The sequence below is a fragment of the Pipistrellus kuhlii genome, unplaced genomic scaffold (assembly GCF_014108245.1).
Source record: "Pipistrellus kuhlii isolate mPipKuh1 unplaced genomic scaffold, mPipKuh1.p scaffold_m20_p_10, whole genome shotgun sequence".
Classification (NCBI taxonomy): Eukaryota; Metazoa; Chordata; class Mammalia; order Chiroptera; family Vespertilionidae; genus Pipistrellus; species Pipistrellus kuhlii.
Genome location: NW_023425405.1, coordinates 33,070,904 through 33,088,322, shown reverse-complemented (window position 1 = coordinate 33,088,322; position 17,419 = coordinate 33,070,904). Strand labels below are relative to the sequence as shown.

At 33.6% G+C, this 17,419-nt stretch overlaps 1 protein-coding gene across 11 annotated transcripts in view; it reads left to right on the top strand.

Annotated features, from left to right (window-relative positions):
- Window positions 1-17,419, top strand: part of PHF14 (PHD finger protein 14) — a 150,080-nt gene that overhangs the window by 24,406 nt on the left and 108,255 nt on the right. For all 11 annotated transcript variants that reach the window (XR_006740965.1, XM_045578351.1, XM_045578345.1 and 8 more), the window contains exons 5-13: window positions 966-1,125; window positions 4,166-4,277; window positions 4,795-4,932; window positions 7,399-7,545; window positions 8,180-8,450; window positions 8,753-8,859; window positions 9,930-10,025; window positions 12,746-12,849; window positions 15,762-15,893. Coding sequence is in view for 10 of the 11 variants with exons in the window: in XM_045578351.1 (XP_045434307.1) it covers window positions 966-1,125; window positions 4,166-4,277; window positions 4,795-4,932; window positions 7,399-7,545; window positions 8,180-8,450; window positions 8,753-8,859; window positions 9,930-10,025; window positions 12,746-12,849; window positions 15,762-15,893 (1,267 nt within the window). In the remaining variant the exon portion in view is untranslated. The remainder of the gene's footprint in view (window positions 1-965; window positions 1,126-4,165; window positions 4,278-4,794; window positions 4,933-7,398; window positions 7,546-8,179; window positions 8,451-8,752; window positions 8,860-9,929; window positions 10,026-12,745; window positions 12,850-15,761; window positions 15,894-17,419) is intronic.

Below are 17,419 nucleotides of genomic sequence, written 5' to 3'. Positions count from 1 at the left end.
GCTTTGGGGCACCCTGTAGTACTGACTTAAAAATCTTTCAGTGGATTTTCTAATCAGATGTTTAGTGATAGGATGTTAAATAACTAAGAATTGTTTTAAGTTTTTAAATGGAAATTTTGTGTTTCTATATGTTTTCCCTCTCTATGCTGAGGAATAATTAGGATAGATATAATTAAATATATATTGCAGATGAGGTGATCCAGTCTCAGAGATGCAGTTTTCCCAGTTATATAACCAGAAGGTAGAAAGCTGCAGATATTTTGGTCCCTTGTGACACATTGAGTGGGGAAAATTTCCACTTATTTGGACTGTTTATTTGCTTGCATAATTCAAAACAATAGAAAACACAGTTTATGTAATTTTTCCTAAATTATGATTTGTGTAGAATGTGTGTGTTACTGAGATGTTGATCCTAATTAGATAGCCATAGAAATATGTATTCTATTTTTTGTGTTAAAACACGATTGATCCATCTGAAATGTATTTTATGTCTATAATTTTTTTATGTTTACCGATATAAAACAAACTTTTTCCGTGATCATACTGGAGATGCACATTTTGCATATTCTTAGAATTAGATAGGTAAAAGAGAATGAACATTTTATGATTTTTCATGGTAAAAATTTATATCTCAACAGAAGTGATGAGGATGATGATACCAATTACAATTTAATGATATTAAAGAAGTTAATGAATTTTTATTACTTTGCTTATCTTGTATACTGGTGTCTAGTCTCTTTAAAATCTTTTTTTTTGGCATTTATGACTTTTATTGCATATACTATGGTAGGTGAAAAAGTATTTTTTTAAAATGATTTCATCTTTGCATTTTGACATAAATGTCATTATTATGTAAACTATTTTTCAGAATGTTCTCTATTTCCCTTCCTCTTTTTCTTTTGTGAATTTATAAATATAAATTTAAAAAGTAAATTATTAATCATACTTTTTTTTTTTTTTTTTAGGTTGCTATGGAGTTGATGGAGAGAGTGACTCTATTATGAGTTCAGCTTCTGAAAACTCCACTGAACCTTGGTTTTGTGATGCCTGTAAATGTGGTGTTTCCCCTAGCTGTGAACTGTGTCCTAATCAGGATGGAATTTTCAAGGAGACAGATGCTGGAAGGTTGATGTCATAACTATCTTGGATCAATATGTATGCTTTATAATGTGGCTGCTTCTAACTATTCTTTTACTCTAGTTTTCTAAGTTCCATACACCGTTTCATTTGATCACTTTTTTGTAGCTTGTTGGCATAGAGTAAATGAACAATAGACTAAGGGTCAGAGGGGAGATGGGGGAAGACCAAGTTTTGGATATCTATATTTGCCTTTATACCCTTTATTCTATTTAATGTTAATATTAACTTTATGGTGAGACAAGTTATAGTTTCTGACTTAGTACCTAAGGCTCGGATCATTTAAATAATTTTAATTTTCTCAAAACCACGAGCTGGTGAATAGTCAAGTTTGAACTAATGTCTTTTTTATTCCAAGAATATATCACAAAACCCATATAGGGATTTAAAAGAATTTTTATTTAAAGAATTGTTAAGCTATGATAAATACTATTGGATATAAAAGAACTCTTAAAAATTAGGAGGATAACTCCTTCTCCCAGGCTGAGGTTCAGACCTTGGGGAAAGAGAAGGTGTAGTTGGGGCTTACTGGATGACAGAGTGCTCTGTTCCTGGTAGATACTTAGTAGTTGATTAGTGAGTGAATAGATGAAGGACTGAAAAGAACATATTAAAAGTGGATTTCCTGTGTTGTAAAGGCACTACAAGTTCAAGGCATTTAAGAATCAAATTTGATTGATTAATATAGTTCCTATTCTAAAAGAAAGCATCTTTCTACTTAGTTTAATGTATTAAACTAAGTGAATTTAAAGAATCTAGTCACCATTTCTATACTAGAATGACAATTCTGACTCTTTGTTTTTTGGTGGTTTTACGTGGTGTTGGTTTTCTGCTCCTTTCCCCAATCGACATCTGTCAGCATAGCTCCAAGAAAAATGGATGGTAAAGTAACACAGAAGATTATTCCTGTTTGATTTCTCTACTTGCCTTAATTACAAAGTTCTAAAGTATGTGCAGCTAAACAGGTGAACAAATAATTATTCACAGCAGGTATTAATAAGGACCAACATTGCCTCAGCTTGTTGATATGCATTTTAATGAAGACTCATGTTAGTGTCCTCTCATGAGTGGTTGGGGAAAATGATACACTTGTGTGCCAATCATACTGAAATGGCAGTTTGTATCTGTAGTACTTGTGTGACTTGTACTAAGACATTTTAAGAAGGTCAGTCTGAAGCAAGCAGCCAGCTGTTAGGTTTATCAAAGATAAACTCCTGTCGAGTACAGCAGCATTTAACACATCAGTGGAGCATGAAAGAACTGTGCAAATTAAATTGAGAAAGCTGCTTGTCGAAGATGTGTATCTTTATATTGAACTCCACAGGATGCATTTGGGAGGTTGGATTAAAATACTGTATCAAGAAAAATCTCCAAACTTTGGATTTTTTCCCATTAAAAAAGATAATTTTTAAAGATTCGTAGCTACTTTCCCCAAACCTCTATAAAATGATTCTTAGTCTTATTTCTTTAAAACGCATAGTGCACCACAAAACAGAACCATGTAGCAATCATAGCCTCTTATGCTGTGATAAAGCGGAATTTATTGTTAATATATTCACAAGGGTAAGAGAGATTTGCCATCTCATTTTTACTCTCTTTCTTACAGAAGTGATATAGATCTTTTTAAATTTGAAAATCCATTGATCCATCTTTTGTTAATTGTAAGCAAACAGAAATGGAGCGTCATTTAATTTAAAAAGTTCAGAGCAATTTGACCAGTGTCACTCAGTGATTGAGCTGCGACCTATGTACCAGGAGGTCACAGTTCGATTCCCGGTCAGGGCACATGCCTGGGCTGTGGGCTCAATCCCTAGTAGGGGTGTGCAGGGAGAAGGCGATCAATAATTGCCTCTCATCATTGATGTTTCTATTTCTCCCTCTCTTCTTTGAAATCAAAAAAGTATATTTTTTTAAAAAAGGTTCAGAGCAGTTAAAAAACACACAACAGAATTAGAATCAACTTGTGTTTATTTGTTATTTTTAGTGTATTAAAACTTTGAGCATTCTTAATTTAGTGTTGCAGCATCATTCAGACTTAAAAAAAATTTGTATGTGGGGGGATATAAATTCTAATACATAGGTTGTATGGTGGAGAGATATGACTTCCTTATCTTTTTTTTTTTTTTTTTTTAAGGCCACAGGAAAATGGCAATTGTTACATGATCTTAGAGCAGTTAATGCTACTATGCATACCATGGGAGCTTTACAACCTGGACTTCCAGCACCTTCACAAATCCATTTATTTATTTATTTATAATATATTTTATTGATTTTTTTACAGAGAGGAGGAGAGAGGGATAGAGAGCTAGAAACGTCGATGAGAGAGAAACATCGACTAGCTGCCTCCTGCACACCCCCCACTGGGGATGTGCCTGCAACCAATGCACATGCCCTTGACCGGAACTGAACCCGGGACCCCTTAGTCCGCAGACGGATGCTCTACCACTGAGCCAAACCGGTTTTGGCACGACTTCCTTATCTTATTGTAACTGTTCTGTACAGTTTACTGGGAAGAGAGTCAAGATGCATATCAAAAATTGTTGTAAAATGTGTCCTCAAAGGATTTTCCAACAGCCTTTAGAAAAAAATAACAAGAATAATTTTACCTAATTATTGCATAGTAATTTCACAGTTCTTCAATTAGTACCCTTAATTCTCAAAGTACTTATAATAATGAATGTGAATACTTTTTCACACATATGAAAATGATGTTTTGTTTCATTTGAGTAATGGTTTTGTGCAGATATTTAAAACTAACAGGTAAATGGTAAATATAGTGAATTTTAAGTGCATGGCAATTATAGTCGTTAACTCTCAGCTTTGGCTGAGCGGCTGGACAAATAGTGCTTTTTGTAGTCACTCTTTCTGTAACTAAATATCATTCTATACATGTTCTATATTCTTCAGATGTATGTCTGAGATTTTGAAATCTGACCGTAGAGATGGTATATATATTTTATGTCTACTTTCCACGTGGACATTTTATAAAAAGGGTTTGATAGAAGAATCTTATGTTTTCTCCTTATAGATGGGTTCACATTGTTTGTGCCCTTTATGTTCCTGGAGTAGCATTTGGAGATATTGACAAATTACGACCAGTAACACTAACTGAAATGAATTATTCCAAATATGGTGCCAAGGTGAGACAATGTTTTTGATGGTGTAAGATAGAAAGTTTTTTCTTACTAGTTTACACGGCTTTTTACTTGCATTGTTGACTATAGAGATGCCAGCTAGTAATCATACTGTTTGTATAGCAGTTAAATCTAAATAATTTATTATTTATAGTAAAGTTTTCTCATATCTAAAATGGAAATACTATAGTACCTCATTCACATATTAGTGTGGAATATTAATGATATTAATATGTGCAATGTGCTTAGAATAATGATATTCTATGTGCAAAGTGCTTAGAATAATGCCTACCACATAGTAAGCCCTCAAATAATATTATCATCATTATTATGTTGGTGGAATTATGGTTTATTTGAATACATAGAGACTTTTTTTTTTTTCATATATACCCTTGGCTTGCCTACTGTTGTTTGTATTAATATAGTATTGGTTCACTACTTGTATTTTGTGGATGCTTTGTAAGAGAATGCTATCTCCTAGAAATATTTGTTTTCTGAGCTATTTCCTGTTATCCCATTGTAGGAGTGTAGCTTCTGTGAAGACCCTCGTTTTGCTAGAACTGGAGTTTGCATTAGCTGTGATGCAGGTATGTGCAGAGCCTATTTCCACGTGACTTGCGCCCAGAAGGAAGGCCTGCTTTCGGAGGCAGCAGCAGAAGAGGTAGGTTTATTTAAACCTATAGTTGATGAATACTTCCATGAAGCTTCTCACGACTGTTATATCCTACATCAGGTATCCTCAGAAATTTAACTTAAAAGTTTATTTGCCTAGATCACTGGTCTGAAACTTAAAGAGTTAACAATATACCAGTATATGAGTTTTTTCCAGTTTTAAAGCAAGTCAGATGCTTGGAAGACTTGTTAAAATTTTGGTAGTGAGATCTAATAAATGAGATGAAACATAATCCAAAGTATTTTAAAGCATTAAAATGTCAGCCTATCCTACATAATAAAAGGCTAATATGTAAATGACCAGATGGTGGAATGACCGGTCACTATGATGTGCACTTACCATCAGGGGGCAGACACTCAACACAGGAGCTGCCCCTGGTTGCCAGTGTGCTTCAACAGGGGGAGCGCCGCTCAGCCAGAAGCTGGGCTCAGGGCTGGAGAGCACACAGCAGTGGTGGGAGCCTCTCCCACTTTTGTGGCAATGCTAAGGATATAGACTGGCAGCTTACTAAGCCTTCAGTCAGACATCCTTCCAGGACTCCCAGACTATTAGAGGCCATGATGAGAGACCTCCCCCCACCAACTGCATGAATTTTGTGCACCGGGCCTCTAGTTTTATATGAGTCTGAAATTGTATTTGGGTAATAATCTTGCTCTCTTACTCTCTAAATAAAACCACTACCTTGTCTTTAGAATCTACATTTCTATCTCTTTACAGTTATTTTTAGTTCTATAATTTTTCTTCTAAGTTTATTGTCTTTAGATTAAGCAATCAGTTGTTTTAAAAGCGTGTTTTGGAAGCTCCTTAATATTCTATTAAGAGGTCTGTGAAGTTAAAGCTATTTTCATGACAATATGAAAATGGTATATACTATTTTTATTCTTAATTCTCTCATAAGCAACAGTGGCGATATCCAGAGATAATATAACATAATATGATCAGCATAGTTTATCCCCACTTTGACTGGGTTCCACTCCATTGGAAGGAGGGAACAAGGACAGTAAGAGTAGGCAGTTTTCTTTCATGGGCATGGAAATTTCACACCTCATTGGCTGGATCTTATCACATGGTTATATCTATCTGCAAGGAGGCTGGAGCAGAGCATTTCCAATCAAATAGCCATGGATGCAGTAAAAACTCAGAGGGTTGTACTAATTGAAGAAAAGGGGAGAATAGGTAGTGGAAGGCAGTGGTTTTTATAGTAGTTAATATTTGCTTTATATATCTGTTTCATTCTCTTTGCTTAGAGAATATTCAGTCATCCTAGCTTTAAAATTAGGGTTTATTGCCTCTCAATCCAAAATAAACTGATTAAAACAGAACAAAAATTATTTGGACTACTTACTCATTTTCAGATATCTTTTAGAACAGAAAAGACTGATCTTTTTCCTAAGTCAGGCTTGATCCTAATGCTTAACTCACCCATACAAACATGAATCCACCTGATAATTCAATTTCAACCTTCCCTACTTTAAAAACAATAGAATAATACTTTAGATGTGGCCATCTGGCTAAGGTTCAATATAATCTTTATTTCCACATAGCATTTTCTGTCACCAGGATTTAAAGCATGTCATGAAAAAGATGTGTGTGTGTGTGTGTGTGTGTGTGTGTTTGAATGCACTCTTGTAGCTACATTTTTGTGTTTTATTTATATAGCCATATGAAGTAGTTATTATTAAGTCCATTTTACTAATGAATTGTTTAGCAACTTGTTTGAAGCTGCAAAACCAGTAAATGATAGAGCTAAAATTTGTAAGTAGGGTTTTATATTTCTAATTCTGTGACCATATCCACAGCATTATAGTATGACATCTGTGGATACCACCCTACAGAATGATATTGTATGGCTTTTTTTCTATGTTAACGACACCTTAGATTCTTTTAAAATTATTATTTCTCTTTCTATTCTTACTTGTGTGTGTGTTTTTTTGTTTTGTTTTGTTTTTAGTATTATCATTTTTCTTTGGGTTGTAAAACCCCATCTTACTAATAGGCCTTTTTAGTATAACTTAGATTAAAACTTTATGGGTAGCTTATCTTTATTTCTCCTCCTTACAACTTCTTAATATATTGTTGTTTTATCATCTTAACCTATATATGCATAACTTTGATATTTAGTGATAATTTCTTCTTAAGGTTATTAAAATCCTATTTATTTTAAACAGAACTTTTAATATTTAATTTATGGATTAAATATACAACATAAGAGTTGACTTAAGTATTTTTAAATCCATAAAGCACTTTTAAGAAAAAAATTATTAATTTGACATTGACATGCAGAATTAAGTTTCTAAAGAAGTAGTTTTTATCTCTATGTGTATAAATTACTTTTATAATTTACTTTAGAAATAATACTGTTGGAGAGATTTTAAAAATTAGATCTTGTGTTGTGTTCCCTATAACCTTCTGAAGTAAAAAATGTTTATTTCTTTCCCTGTTTTTTTGATATAGGATATAGCAGATCCATTTTTTGCTTATTGCAAGCAACATGCAGATAGGTTAGATAGAAAGTGGAAGAGAAAAAACTACTTGGCTCTACAATCCTACTGTAAAATGTCTTTACAAGAAAGAGAGAAGCAGCTATCACCAGAAGCACAGGTATGGAATTTATGCCAAACTCACATTTATTTGAGGTTATATATTTCAGATCTCACGTGTGTTTGCCAATATCATATGAAATATAGTGATGAAATTTGGTTAGTTACTTAGGAAATGGGTTGTCATTAAATTAAATGGCGAGTAATTTGTGGCTAAATACATTGCTTCTCATCTAGTCAACAGAGCAACCATTTATAAAGCATGTTTCCAAATACACTGAGAACCATGGCTTAGAAGGAATTATTCTATCCATGTAATATATCAACCACACCTTTTTCAATCTCTTCTGATGTTTATGCAAAGTATTTGGTCAGTTTGCCCATCATTTAAAATGTATTTCTGTGTAAATTAGATAAATTTATGGACACTACTGCAGTTATTAAGAAGAGAAAACTTCAGCTTAATGAAATTAATTTATTACAACTCTGATCATAGAGTAGGACAGTTATTACTAGGGGTAGACATAATTTATTGTAACCCAAGAATTATACAGCATATACTCAAGGACCATGGATAGTTATTACTTGCTTTGACATAGGAAATTCAAGTATCTTTACTTTCTCTAAGCATGGAAGTAAAAATTTTGAGTACATTCCATTTTAATATCTTAAAATTTGTATGCATATTTTTATAGGCAAGGATCAATGCCCGGCTTCAGCAGTATCGTGCCAAAGCAGAACTAGCTCGATCTACCAGACCCCAGGCCTGGGTTCCAAGGGAAAAATTGCCCAGACCACTTACTAGCAGTGCTTCAGCCATTCGGAAACTGATGCGGAAAGCAGAATTAATGGGGATCAGCACAGATATCTTCCCAGTGGACAATTCAGATACTAGTTCTAGTGTGGATGGAAGGAGAAAGCATAAGCAACCTGCTCTCACTGCTGATTTTGTGAATTATTATTTTGGTCAGTATAGACACGGATGCATGCACATTTTCAATGAGAACAATTTGCTAATGAAAATATTTGATATGCCATAAATTTTTAATTTATTAGTCATGATGCATGTATCAAGCATGTTTATTTTCCTAATAATCTATGGGTTGTTATAAAATGCTAGGTTTATATCTTTGTGAATAGAGTTAAAAATGTTTTAAACAATGTAGGTTTATCCATGTGACATTTCTATGGCTAGCTTCTTCCTTTGTGTATTTTGTATATCAGCTTTTATTTTCTATTAAGTAAAATTTGATATTTAATTTAAATAGAGAGAAATATGCGCATGATTCAAATTCAGGAAAACATGGCTGAACAAAAGAATATAAAGGATAAATTAGAGAATGAACAAGAAAAGCTTCATGTGGAATATAATAAGGTAAGTTGGCTGCAGGACAATAATATAATAGATCTTATTGATGATTTTTTGGTGATTTTTACAGCATTACTACTTATCTTTCATTTTGAAGTTCTTCTTGAGTTTTAGGCCCTTCCCTACAACTCCCATCCCTCATTATCTTCTCTAACACTTATTGGGCACTTGCTATGCTATGTGCCAGTCACAATTTTGAGAACTTAACTTGTATTCATTCATTTAATTCTGATGCAACTGTATAATGTGGATTATGCCCATTTTCAGAGAAGGAAACTCCTAAGCAGGTGAAGTAATTTGTGTAGGCTCATGTAGGCCTTCAAGTCTTAGAGTGATGTCTCAGACCAAGCAGTCTGACTCCATTCTTTATTCCTAATCCCTGAACTGTGGAACTTCTCTTAAGTCTGTAGAAAACTTGGAAACTTACTATTAAATTACTATTTTTATCTTGAATTGTAATGTTATTTTTGATTAAAAACAAAACTTCTCGGTTAAAATTTGCATTCTACCTCCTTATTCTAATAATGAGGGAGCTCAAAAAGAAAGGTCATATAAAAACATCATATAAAATGTTAGGTAGTAAGTAACATTAACATTTGGTATTGACTTATTGTTAGATAACATTTTAAGTGATAAAAAATTAGTAAGAAGAAATATCCTATAATTAGCCACACAATAGTGAAAGAATACTTGATTAGATTCAGGAGTCCTGGGGGTTCTTGCTATTTCTATGATCATTTCCAAGTCAACAAAACACTGTTTCTTAGTTTTCTCATTGGGATAGAGTAGAAATGCTTTTTGATAGTCACAAGAATTAATTAGCAAAATGTGTGTGAAATTATATAATAAACTACAGAAATATATAAATGTAGGTATCATTGTCATTAGGAAAAATGCTTACATTTTGTTAAGTCTTCTCAACTAATTGGATACATCTCTCAGTGATATGTGACTATAATGTATTAAAACTATATGGAATATGAATATAAGTATTTTTATATCGATAAATAATTTACATTTTTGCATATTTTACTATCCATTTTAATGGTTTGTTAATTTGAATTATTGCATTGTAGCTATGTGAATCTTTAGAAGAACTACAAAACCTGAATGGGAAACTTCGAAGTGAAGGACAAGGAATATGGGCCTTACTGGGCAGAATTACAGGGCAGGTTAGTTTCTTTCCATTTGCTATCTTCTTCTATTCTTATTCTCCATTTTATTTTCAAAAATCAGATCTCTGATACAGCTGCTACTTTGCTAACTGAAGAATTCTATTTAATTAGGGCCAACTAATCCTCTTGGATAATGATTTCTGCCTGAAATATATAGAGAGCATTAAGGTCTGCCTCCATAGAATCTGTAGCTTAATTTTGGTTGTTTTGACAGCTGTTTTGTTTGCAAAATTTTTCATTTGTTCTTACTGAGTGACTTGTGATTATGATGAAGATTTGAAGCATGAGTTAACTCCTACCACATTCCTCACCCCCACCTTCAATTTAGCAGTTTTAAATTCTTTGTCATATTTTCTTCTGACTTATTCTTATATTTAGTTATTTTGTGTTTTTAATATATATATATACATATATATATATATATATATATATATATATATATATATATTATAGGGTTTTTTTAGAGAGAGAGGAAGGGAGAGGGAGAAAGAAACATAGATGTAAGAATTTTTTAAATGTAAAATTTAAAAGGCTAATGGAGAGATGAGATTCATTTTCATATTGTTTTGCTTTTGTAAGAAATGATTTGTGAAACTTTATAGTTTTTCTCTTCAGCAGGTATTAAAATTACTTTACCCTTTACCATTTTTAGCCTGTGCTTTTGTTGAAAAGAAGAATCATTTTCAAATGGTTTTCTTTGAATGTTCTCTTTTTTTTTAAGTACATGTATATAATTCATATATTTAGAATTCATTCAAGTATTTTCAGATATATTTTTTAAGGATGATGGAGACTCACTGTGGTCCTTTCATTTTGAAAGTAGTTTTGTTTGTGAACAATGATTTTCAAAGAAAAGATATTTTTCATTATACTCATTTCACAGATTTACAAAGACTCAAATTCATCGTACAGTGTGTGTAGACATATTTCAGGAAGCAATACACACTGATATGTATTGTAACATGCTAGTTTTGAGGAATGCATTTGTGAATAGGATATATGTGGCTTATCTATATATATAAGACTAAGCGACTGTTATGACCAAATGACCAGAACAATAGAAGCCAGTCTATCATTCACTATGACATACATTGACCACCAAGGGGCATATGCTCAAGGCAGGAGCTGCCCCCTGGTGGTCAGTATGCTCCCACAGCCAACCTCCCACTGCTGGCCAACCTCCATGGTCCCTCTCCTTGAGCAGCCTGCCAACCTCCTGTGGCCCCTCCTCAACCCCTCCCACTGGCCGGCAGACTCCAATCAGCTCAGCCTCAATCAGGATTGGGTGAGATGGCCCTGATTGGCCCTGATTGCCAGACAGGCCTAGGGACCCTACTTGTGCACAATTTCGTGCACTTGGCCTCTAGTAATGAATAATACAGTTTAAAAGCTGAGAATGAATACTTGCTTATGCAGAACTTACCTTTGTTTCCATCAATAAGTTGTTGATGGATTTTTAGAAGATTATGGTGTTTTATATATACTAGAGGCCTGGTGCATGAAAATCTTACACTTAGGGGCGTCCCTCAGCTCTTCCTGAATCCCCTCTCAGTCTGGAAGCCCTTCGGGGATGTCCAACTGATGGATATCCTTAGTGCTGCCACGGAGGCGGGAGAGGCTCCTATCACCACTGGGGTGTTTGCCAGGCGTGAGCCCAGCTTCTAGCTGAGTGGCACTTCTCCTGTGGGAGCACACTGACCACCATGGGGCTGCTCCTGTGTTGAGCGTCTGCTCCCTGGTGGTCAGTGTGTGTCATAGTGACCAGTCATTCTGCTGTTCGGTTGATTTGCATATTAGCCTTTTATTATATAGGAAATCTATTGATTGATTGAGAGAGAGAGAGAGAGAGAGAGAGAGACAGACATTGATTTTTGTTGTTGCACTTATTCATGCATGCATTTCTTGTATGTGTCCTGACTGGGGATAGAACCCATAATCTTGGTGTATCGGGATGGGATGACGCTCTAACCAACTGAGGTACCTGGCCAGAGCTGGTGTTTTGTATTTTATATTTAGAGAACTTAATGTTGAGTACAAGCTAGTTTATTTGCCAAGCTAGCATTATCTTTTGGCTTGATTTACAAGTTAGTCTCGTAAGAATCTGCTATAAAAGGGCATTTCCATTTATTAAATGACTTTTAACAGAAGCTCTGATTTTCTTGTGCAAATATAAAATGCACAGCAGAGGTAGAATTCATTTGTACTGCTTGCACGACACTTTTTTCCAGTTGGTTGAACAGATGCCGGCCCACTGGGCCACTGAGAAATGACTTTGATAGATGATTGCTGTCTGAAAAGCCAGCATACTACAGATTAGTAGAAACCCAAAGAGATTCTCATTCGCTTTGTGGAGAGTTTGGTCCAATAAGATAATTTTTCTAATTAACCTAGGGAGCACCAGTGTAGTTGGGATACTGAGGAAAATAAACGGCTTCAATATTCTTTTTGTCAATGTACGGTGTGTATTTTTTTTTAAATGTTCTTAAATGCTTGTCCTTGTCTTTCACTTTTTAAAGCTAAAGTAGTTTAATTTTCATGATGTTTTAGTGTTCCCCTGAAAATGATGGAAGTAGGTGTGAAACAAAAACTCATTTTAATTCTTTTTCCTGTGTAATAGCTGGTAAAACATTTCCCCTCACAATCCTAGCACTTTCAGTTGACTTGAGTAGCATAGAGGGGAAAATGTTGAAATAAACTGTATTTGTTCAAACCAATAGAAGTTGAACATACCGGCAATTTTGAGGGCACCCAAGGAGCGAAAACCAAGTAAAAAAGAAGGAGGTGCACAAAAGACATCTATTCTTCCTACGGTACTTTATAGGCAAGTAATGAAATTATGGCAGATTAATATTGTGTGTTTTCAAGCTAATTCTTTTTAGTAACAAAATACTTCAATGTATTTGAGAATGAATTATGTCGACACCAGAATTTAAGTTAAATGCATTTAAAATTATTTTTATTAATACCTTAATAAAAAATGTTTTCAAGTGTAGTGATAGAAGAGATTTTTATTCCTCGTTTAATAAGATAAATGAAATGACTCTTTGTATCTTTTAAATAACTGAGGATATATGTGCATAAGCTTTATGGAAATGAACGGTCTTCTTTGGGGAATTGGAAAGTGACTTTAAATAATGTAGATGATTATTTTTATAAATAATTACACAATACATTAGATAAATAGTCATTTTTATTTTACTTGAGTAAGTTTTAGAGTTCTGCATGTGTTTTTAGGTTCTTTTTGTTTTTCTTTTTTTTTTTTTTTAATATATTTTATTGATTTTTTACAGAGAGGAAGAGAGAGGGATAGAGAGCCAGAAACATTGATGAGAGAGAATCATCGATCAGCTGCCTCCCGCACACCCCCCGCTGGGGATATGCCCGCAACCAGGTACATGCCCTTGCCTGGAATCGAACCCGGGACCCTTCAGTCCGCAGCCGATGCTCTATCCACTGAGCCAAACCAGTCCCTGCTGTTTTTAGGTTCTGATGGTTATCATATATATGTGTGTGTATATATATCTATATATCTATATCTATATTTATATAGATATAGATATATATATATATATCTTGAATTATTGCCTTTGTACAGTGGTGGGTAATGAAGATAGGTTTTAAATTGAACCTGTCTACATTTTCCTCTCTCTATGCTAAGCTTTAATAATTCTGATAATTTTGTTTCCAGATGTATTTTTGTTCTTTTTTTTTGGCTTAATATTTTACATTGTCACCATTATAGTAATTTTACATAGTCAAGACTTCTTACCATACCCTAATAGGTTACAGTATTTTCCCCTTCCTCCCTTACTTTCTTCTTCTCTCCCTCTCTCCCTCCCTTCCTTCCTTTCATTTTCCCCTTTTTATTGGGGTGACACTGGTTAAGAAAATTACCTAGGTGCACAATTCCACAACATGTCATCTGTACACTGTGTTTGTGTTCCCCACCTCAAATGATCTTTTTTATTGTTAATCCTCAACCAAGGATACTTTTTCAGAGCAGTGGAGGGAGGGGAAGAGAGAAAGAGAGAGAAACATTGATATGAGAGAGACACATGGATTGGTTGCCTCCTGCACATGCCTTGACCGGTGTCCGGGATTGGAACCTGCAACCCAGGTGTATGCTCTTGACTGAAAATATTTACCCTCAACCCTTTGGGGCTCTATACTCTTATCCACTGAGCTACACTGGCCAGAGCTCAAAGGATATTTTTTAATAAAATATTTTATTGATTTCAGAAAGGAAGGGAGAGGGAGAGAGTTAGAAACATCAAGGTTGAGAGAGAATCATTGATTGGCTGGCCACTGCACACTCTCTACTGGGAATGGAGCCCACAACCCAGGCATGTACCCTGATCAGGAATGTAACTGTGACCTCCTGGTTCACAGGTTGATGCTCAACCACTGAGCAACACAGGCTGGGATTTTTTTTTGTAACTGATTAAATGAGAAAAGTTTAGAAGATGTTAGATTCATTTGTGTGTATATATACATTGTGTATACAAATGTAAATATTCATGTAACCTGCATATATGCTTATGTAATACATAACATGACTACAGTCTTTTCCTTTTATAGAAGTAGTAGCTACAGTCACAGTATCAATCTTTATACTTATTTTCCATTCCTGTTTGAAGGCTCCCTCCATAGGTAATAGCAAATAACTCCCTTGAAATGTGGAAAAAGCCCCATTAGTGTCTTAGTGTACTGTGGGAAGACTAACACATTCTCAATTCAACTTTTTTCCAAACAAAACTAGTTCATTTAGAAGTATTCTTCTAAGTTTTATCTCTACAGTTAATTTTTACTTTTGACTATATTGTAGGTGATTTTTTTTCTTTTTTCTTTTTTTTCACTCAGAATAATTTTGAGACCAAATACTGGTGGTGGTGGTGGTGGTAGTGGTGGTGTTGGTTGTTGTTGTTGTGTGTGTATGACTTTTTTTTTTTTCTAGGATTATTTAAAAAATTAAAAATTCATTGCTGTTTCTGCATATGGATAGCTCTTTTAGATTCTCTTCCCTTAGTCTTTACATTCCCAGTATTAATAAATATACTCTAGATTTTCAGGACATGGTGCATGTGCTCTCAGTAGTTGCCTTTTTGCACAAGAAAAGTTAGATTCCTTAAAAACTAACAAAAATCCAAAATAACAGTAACACCAATAGTAAAACTCCCCATTCTCTGCAGTAAATGTATATAGTATATTTTTAAGATGCTAAGTCTGATTTTGAAAAGAGACATGTATATATAAACCTTATTTACATGTTGGAGGCTCTTTGAAAGATTTATAATTAATAGTAGGAAAGAAACTGAACTTTGTAACGTTACTTTTTTTTGTAGTTTTAGAGAGGTAGAAAATTGAAATTTTTATTTAATAATGTATATTTTTACAGGAAAATATAGCTAATGTTAAATGGGTTTTAAGTGATAAAATTAAGATAAAGATGTTGAGAATAAATATTACCTATATTTCCTTCTGCAAAAGGTTTGTTTCTAGCACTATTTAAATTTATACTAGATTCATGCTATTTTTCTATATCCTCAAAAGTATTTAGAATTAATAATTACTTATTGACATTACTAAAAATTTTATTTTGAAAAAATATTTGACTTCAACAAAAATACAAAAAAAATCAGTACAAAATTTTGAAATTTTAAAAAATTACTATCAATTAACCGTTCTACACTGATAATTATTATTCTAATACTTCATTTGCTGCCTTATTCAAAGTTGTGGAATTTGTAAGAAGAACCATGATCAGCATCTTCTTTTGCTGTGTGATACCTGTAAACTCCATTACCATCTTGGATGTCTGGACCCTCCTCTTACAAGGATGCCGAGAAAGACCAAAAACAGTTATTGGTGAGTACAATGGAGTGGATTGAGATGTTGGAATTGGGTTGGCTTCATTTCAACAGTGTAAGATGACGTGTTATATTGCTTCATAATAAAGCGTGTGGCACATTTTAAAGTTGATACTTTCATAAGTATTTTATTCAACTCTATTGAGGTATATCGACAAAAATGGAATATATAATTTAAGGTGTACAACTCAATGATGTGATTGTAAAATAATCATCACAACCAAGTTAATTAATATATTCATAACCTCGCATTGTTATTGTTTTCTGTTTTTTAGATAAAAATGCTTCTGATATACATGTTTGTAATAGTATTATATGAATAACACAGTAATAGATTTTTTTTTTTTTTTTTTAGAAATGAATTTTAAGTTAATGGAGGCTGTTTTGGTATTTTAGTGGATTCTTAAAGCCTGAATTCTATCTAGTGTGTTTATAATTCTCTTATACTTTATTATAAGAATTTCTCAAATGATTTATTTGTTTTGCAATGCAATTTATCAAAAATTTGCCTCCATATTCATGCTTTTATTTGTAATTTACAATATATTTTATTTCTAAATTAGTGTTACTGAAGGCTTTACATCTGGTAGTTGTCATTTGTGCTAGTTATATATAAAACTATTCTTTGCAAATATAGAAACATTTGACAAGTTTCTTAATTTTTTTTTTTTTTCTTAAACCTGGGCATATTGAATCACTACAGATATATGATAAAAGTTTATGATACCTATGTTGAGTTCTATTCTTTTCTTAATTTTAGTCCAAAGGAGAGACAGATGTTCAGATTTTAACAGGTTGATTCTATATAGGAAGAATATGGGACACAAAAAACTTTGGAATAGACATGATATTTTTTTTTAATACAAATTACTTTTCTAGTTTTAGAATGAACTTAATGAACCCCAAATTTTTAAATGGTAGTTTATACAAAAAGTCGTGTGTGTTTCTCAAACGTATTAAACATGTTTTTTTTTTTATCTCACTGTTGTATCTCATGAAGCTACCTCTGTTCATTGTATTAGGAATCTTACATTTTTTCTCACAACTATACAGGATTGATTTTCATAATGATCTTTTGTCAGTTTGTCATGAGACACTCATACTTGTCTGCTCTTCTCGAATATAGTGGACTATATTTCTTTTGATATTTATGTGCTTTTGAAACCAGAATTTAAGAAGATACTGCTATATCTTATGGAATGCCAGCAGTATTAATAAGTATCCTAAATGAAGGTGGAGGGATAAAAGATGCCAATCTTTTAAGTTCTGAAAGTCATATCAGACTGAGGGGGAGTATCTTGCAATAATAGAGGGAAGTCACCCACCTCTTTGTCCATGCTCCTATGATCAAAAGTACAGAGCACAGAACCCAGTATTTGAAGTCTGGGTTTATTTTGCCCACCTTGGATTTTAACTACTGTGTGCAAGCTAGTGCAGGAATATGTGCATAACTGCCTGTCATGTGGCGTGGGATGGGCATTGGGTTAGCTGCTGTTTGGTAAGAGCTGAAGTTGACTGAAGTTA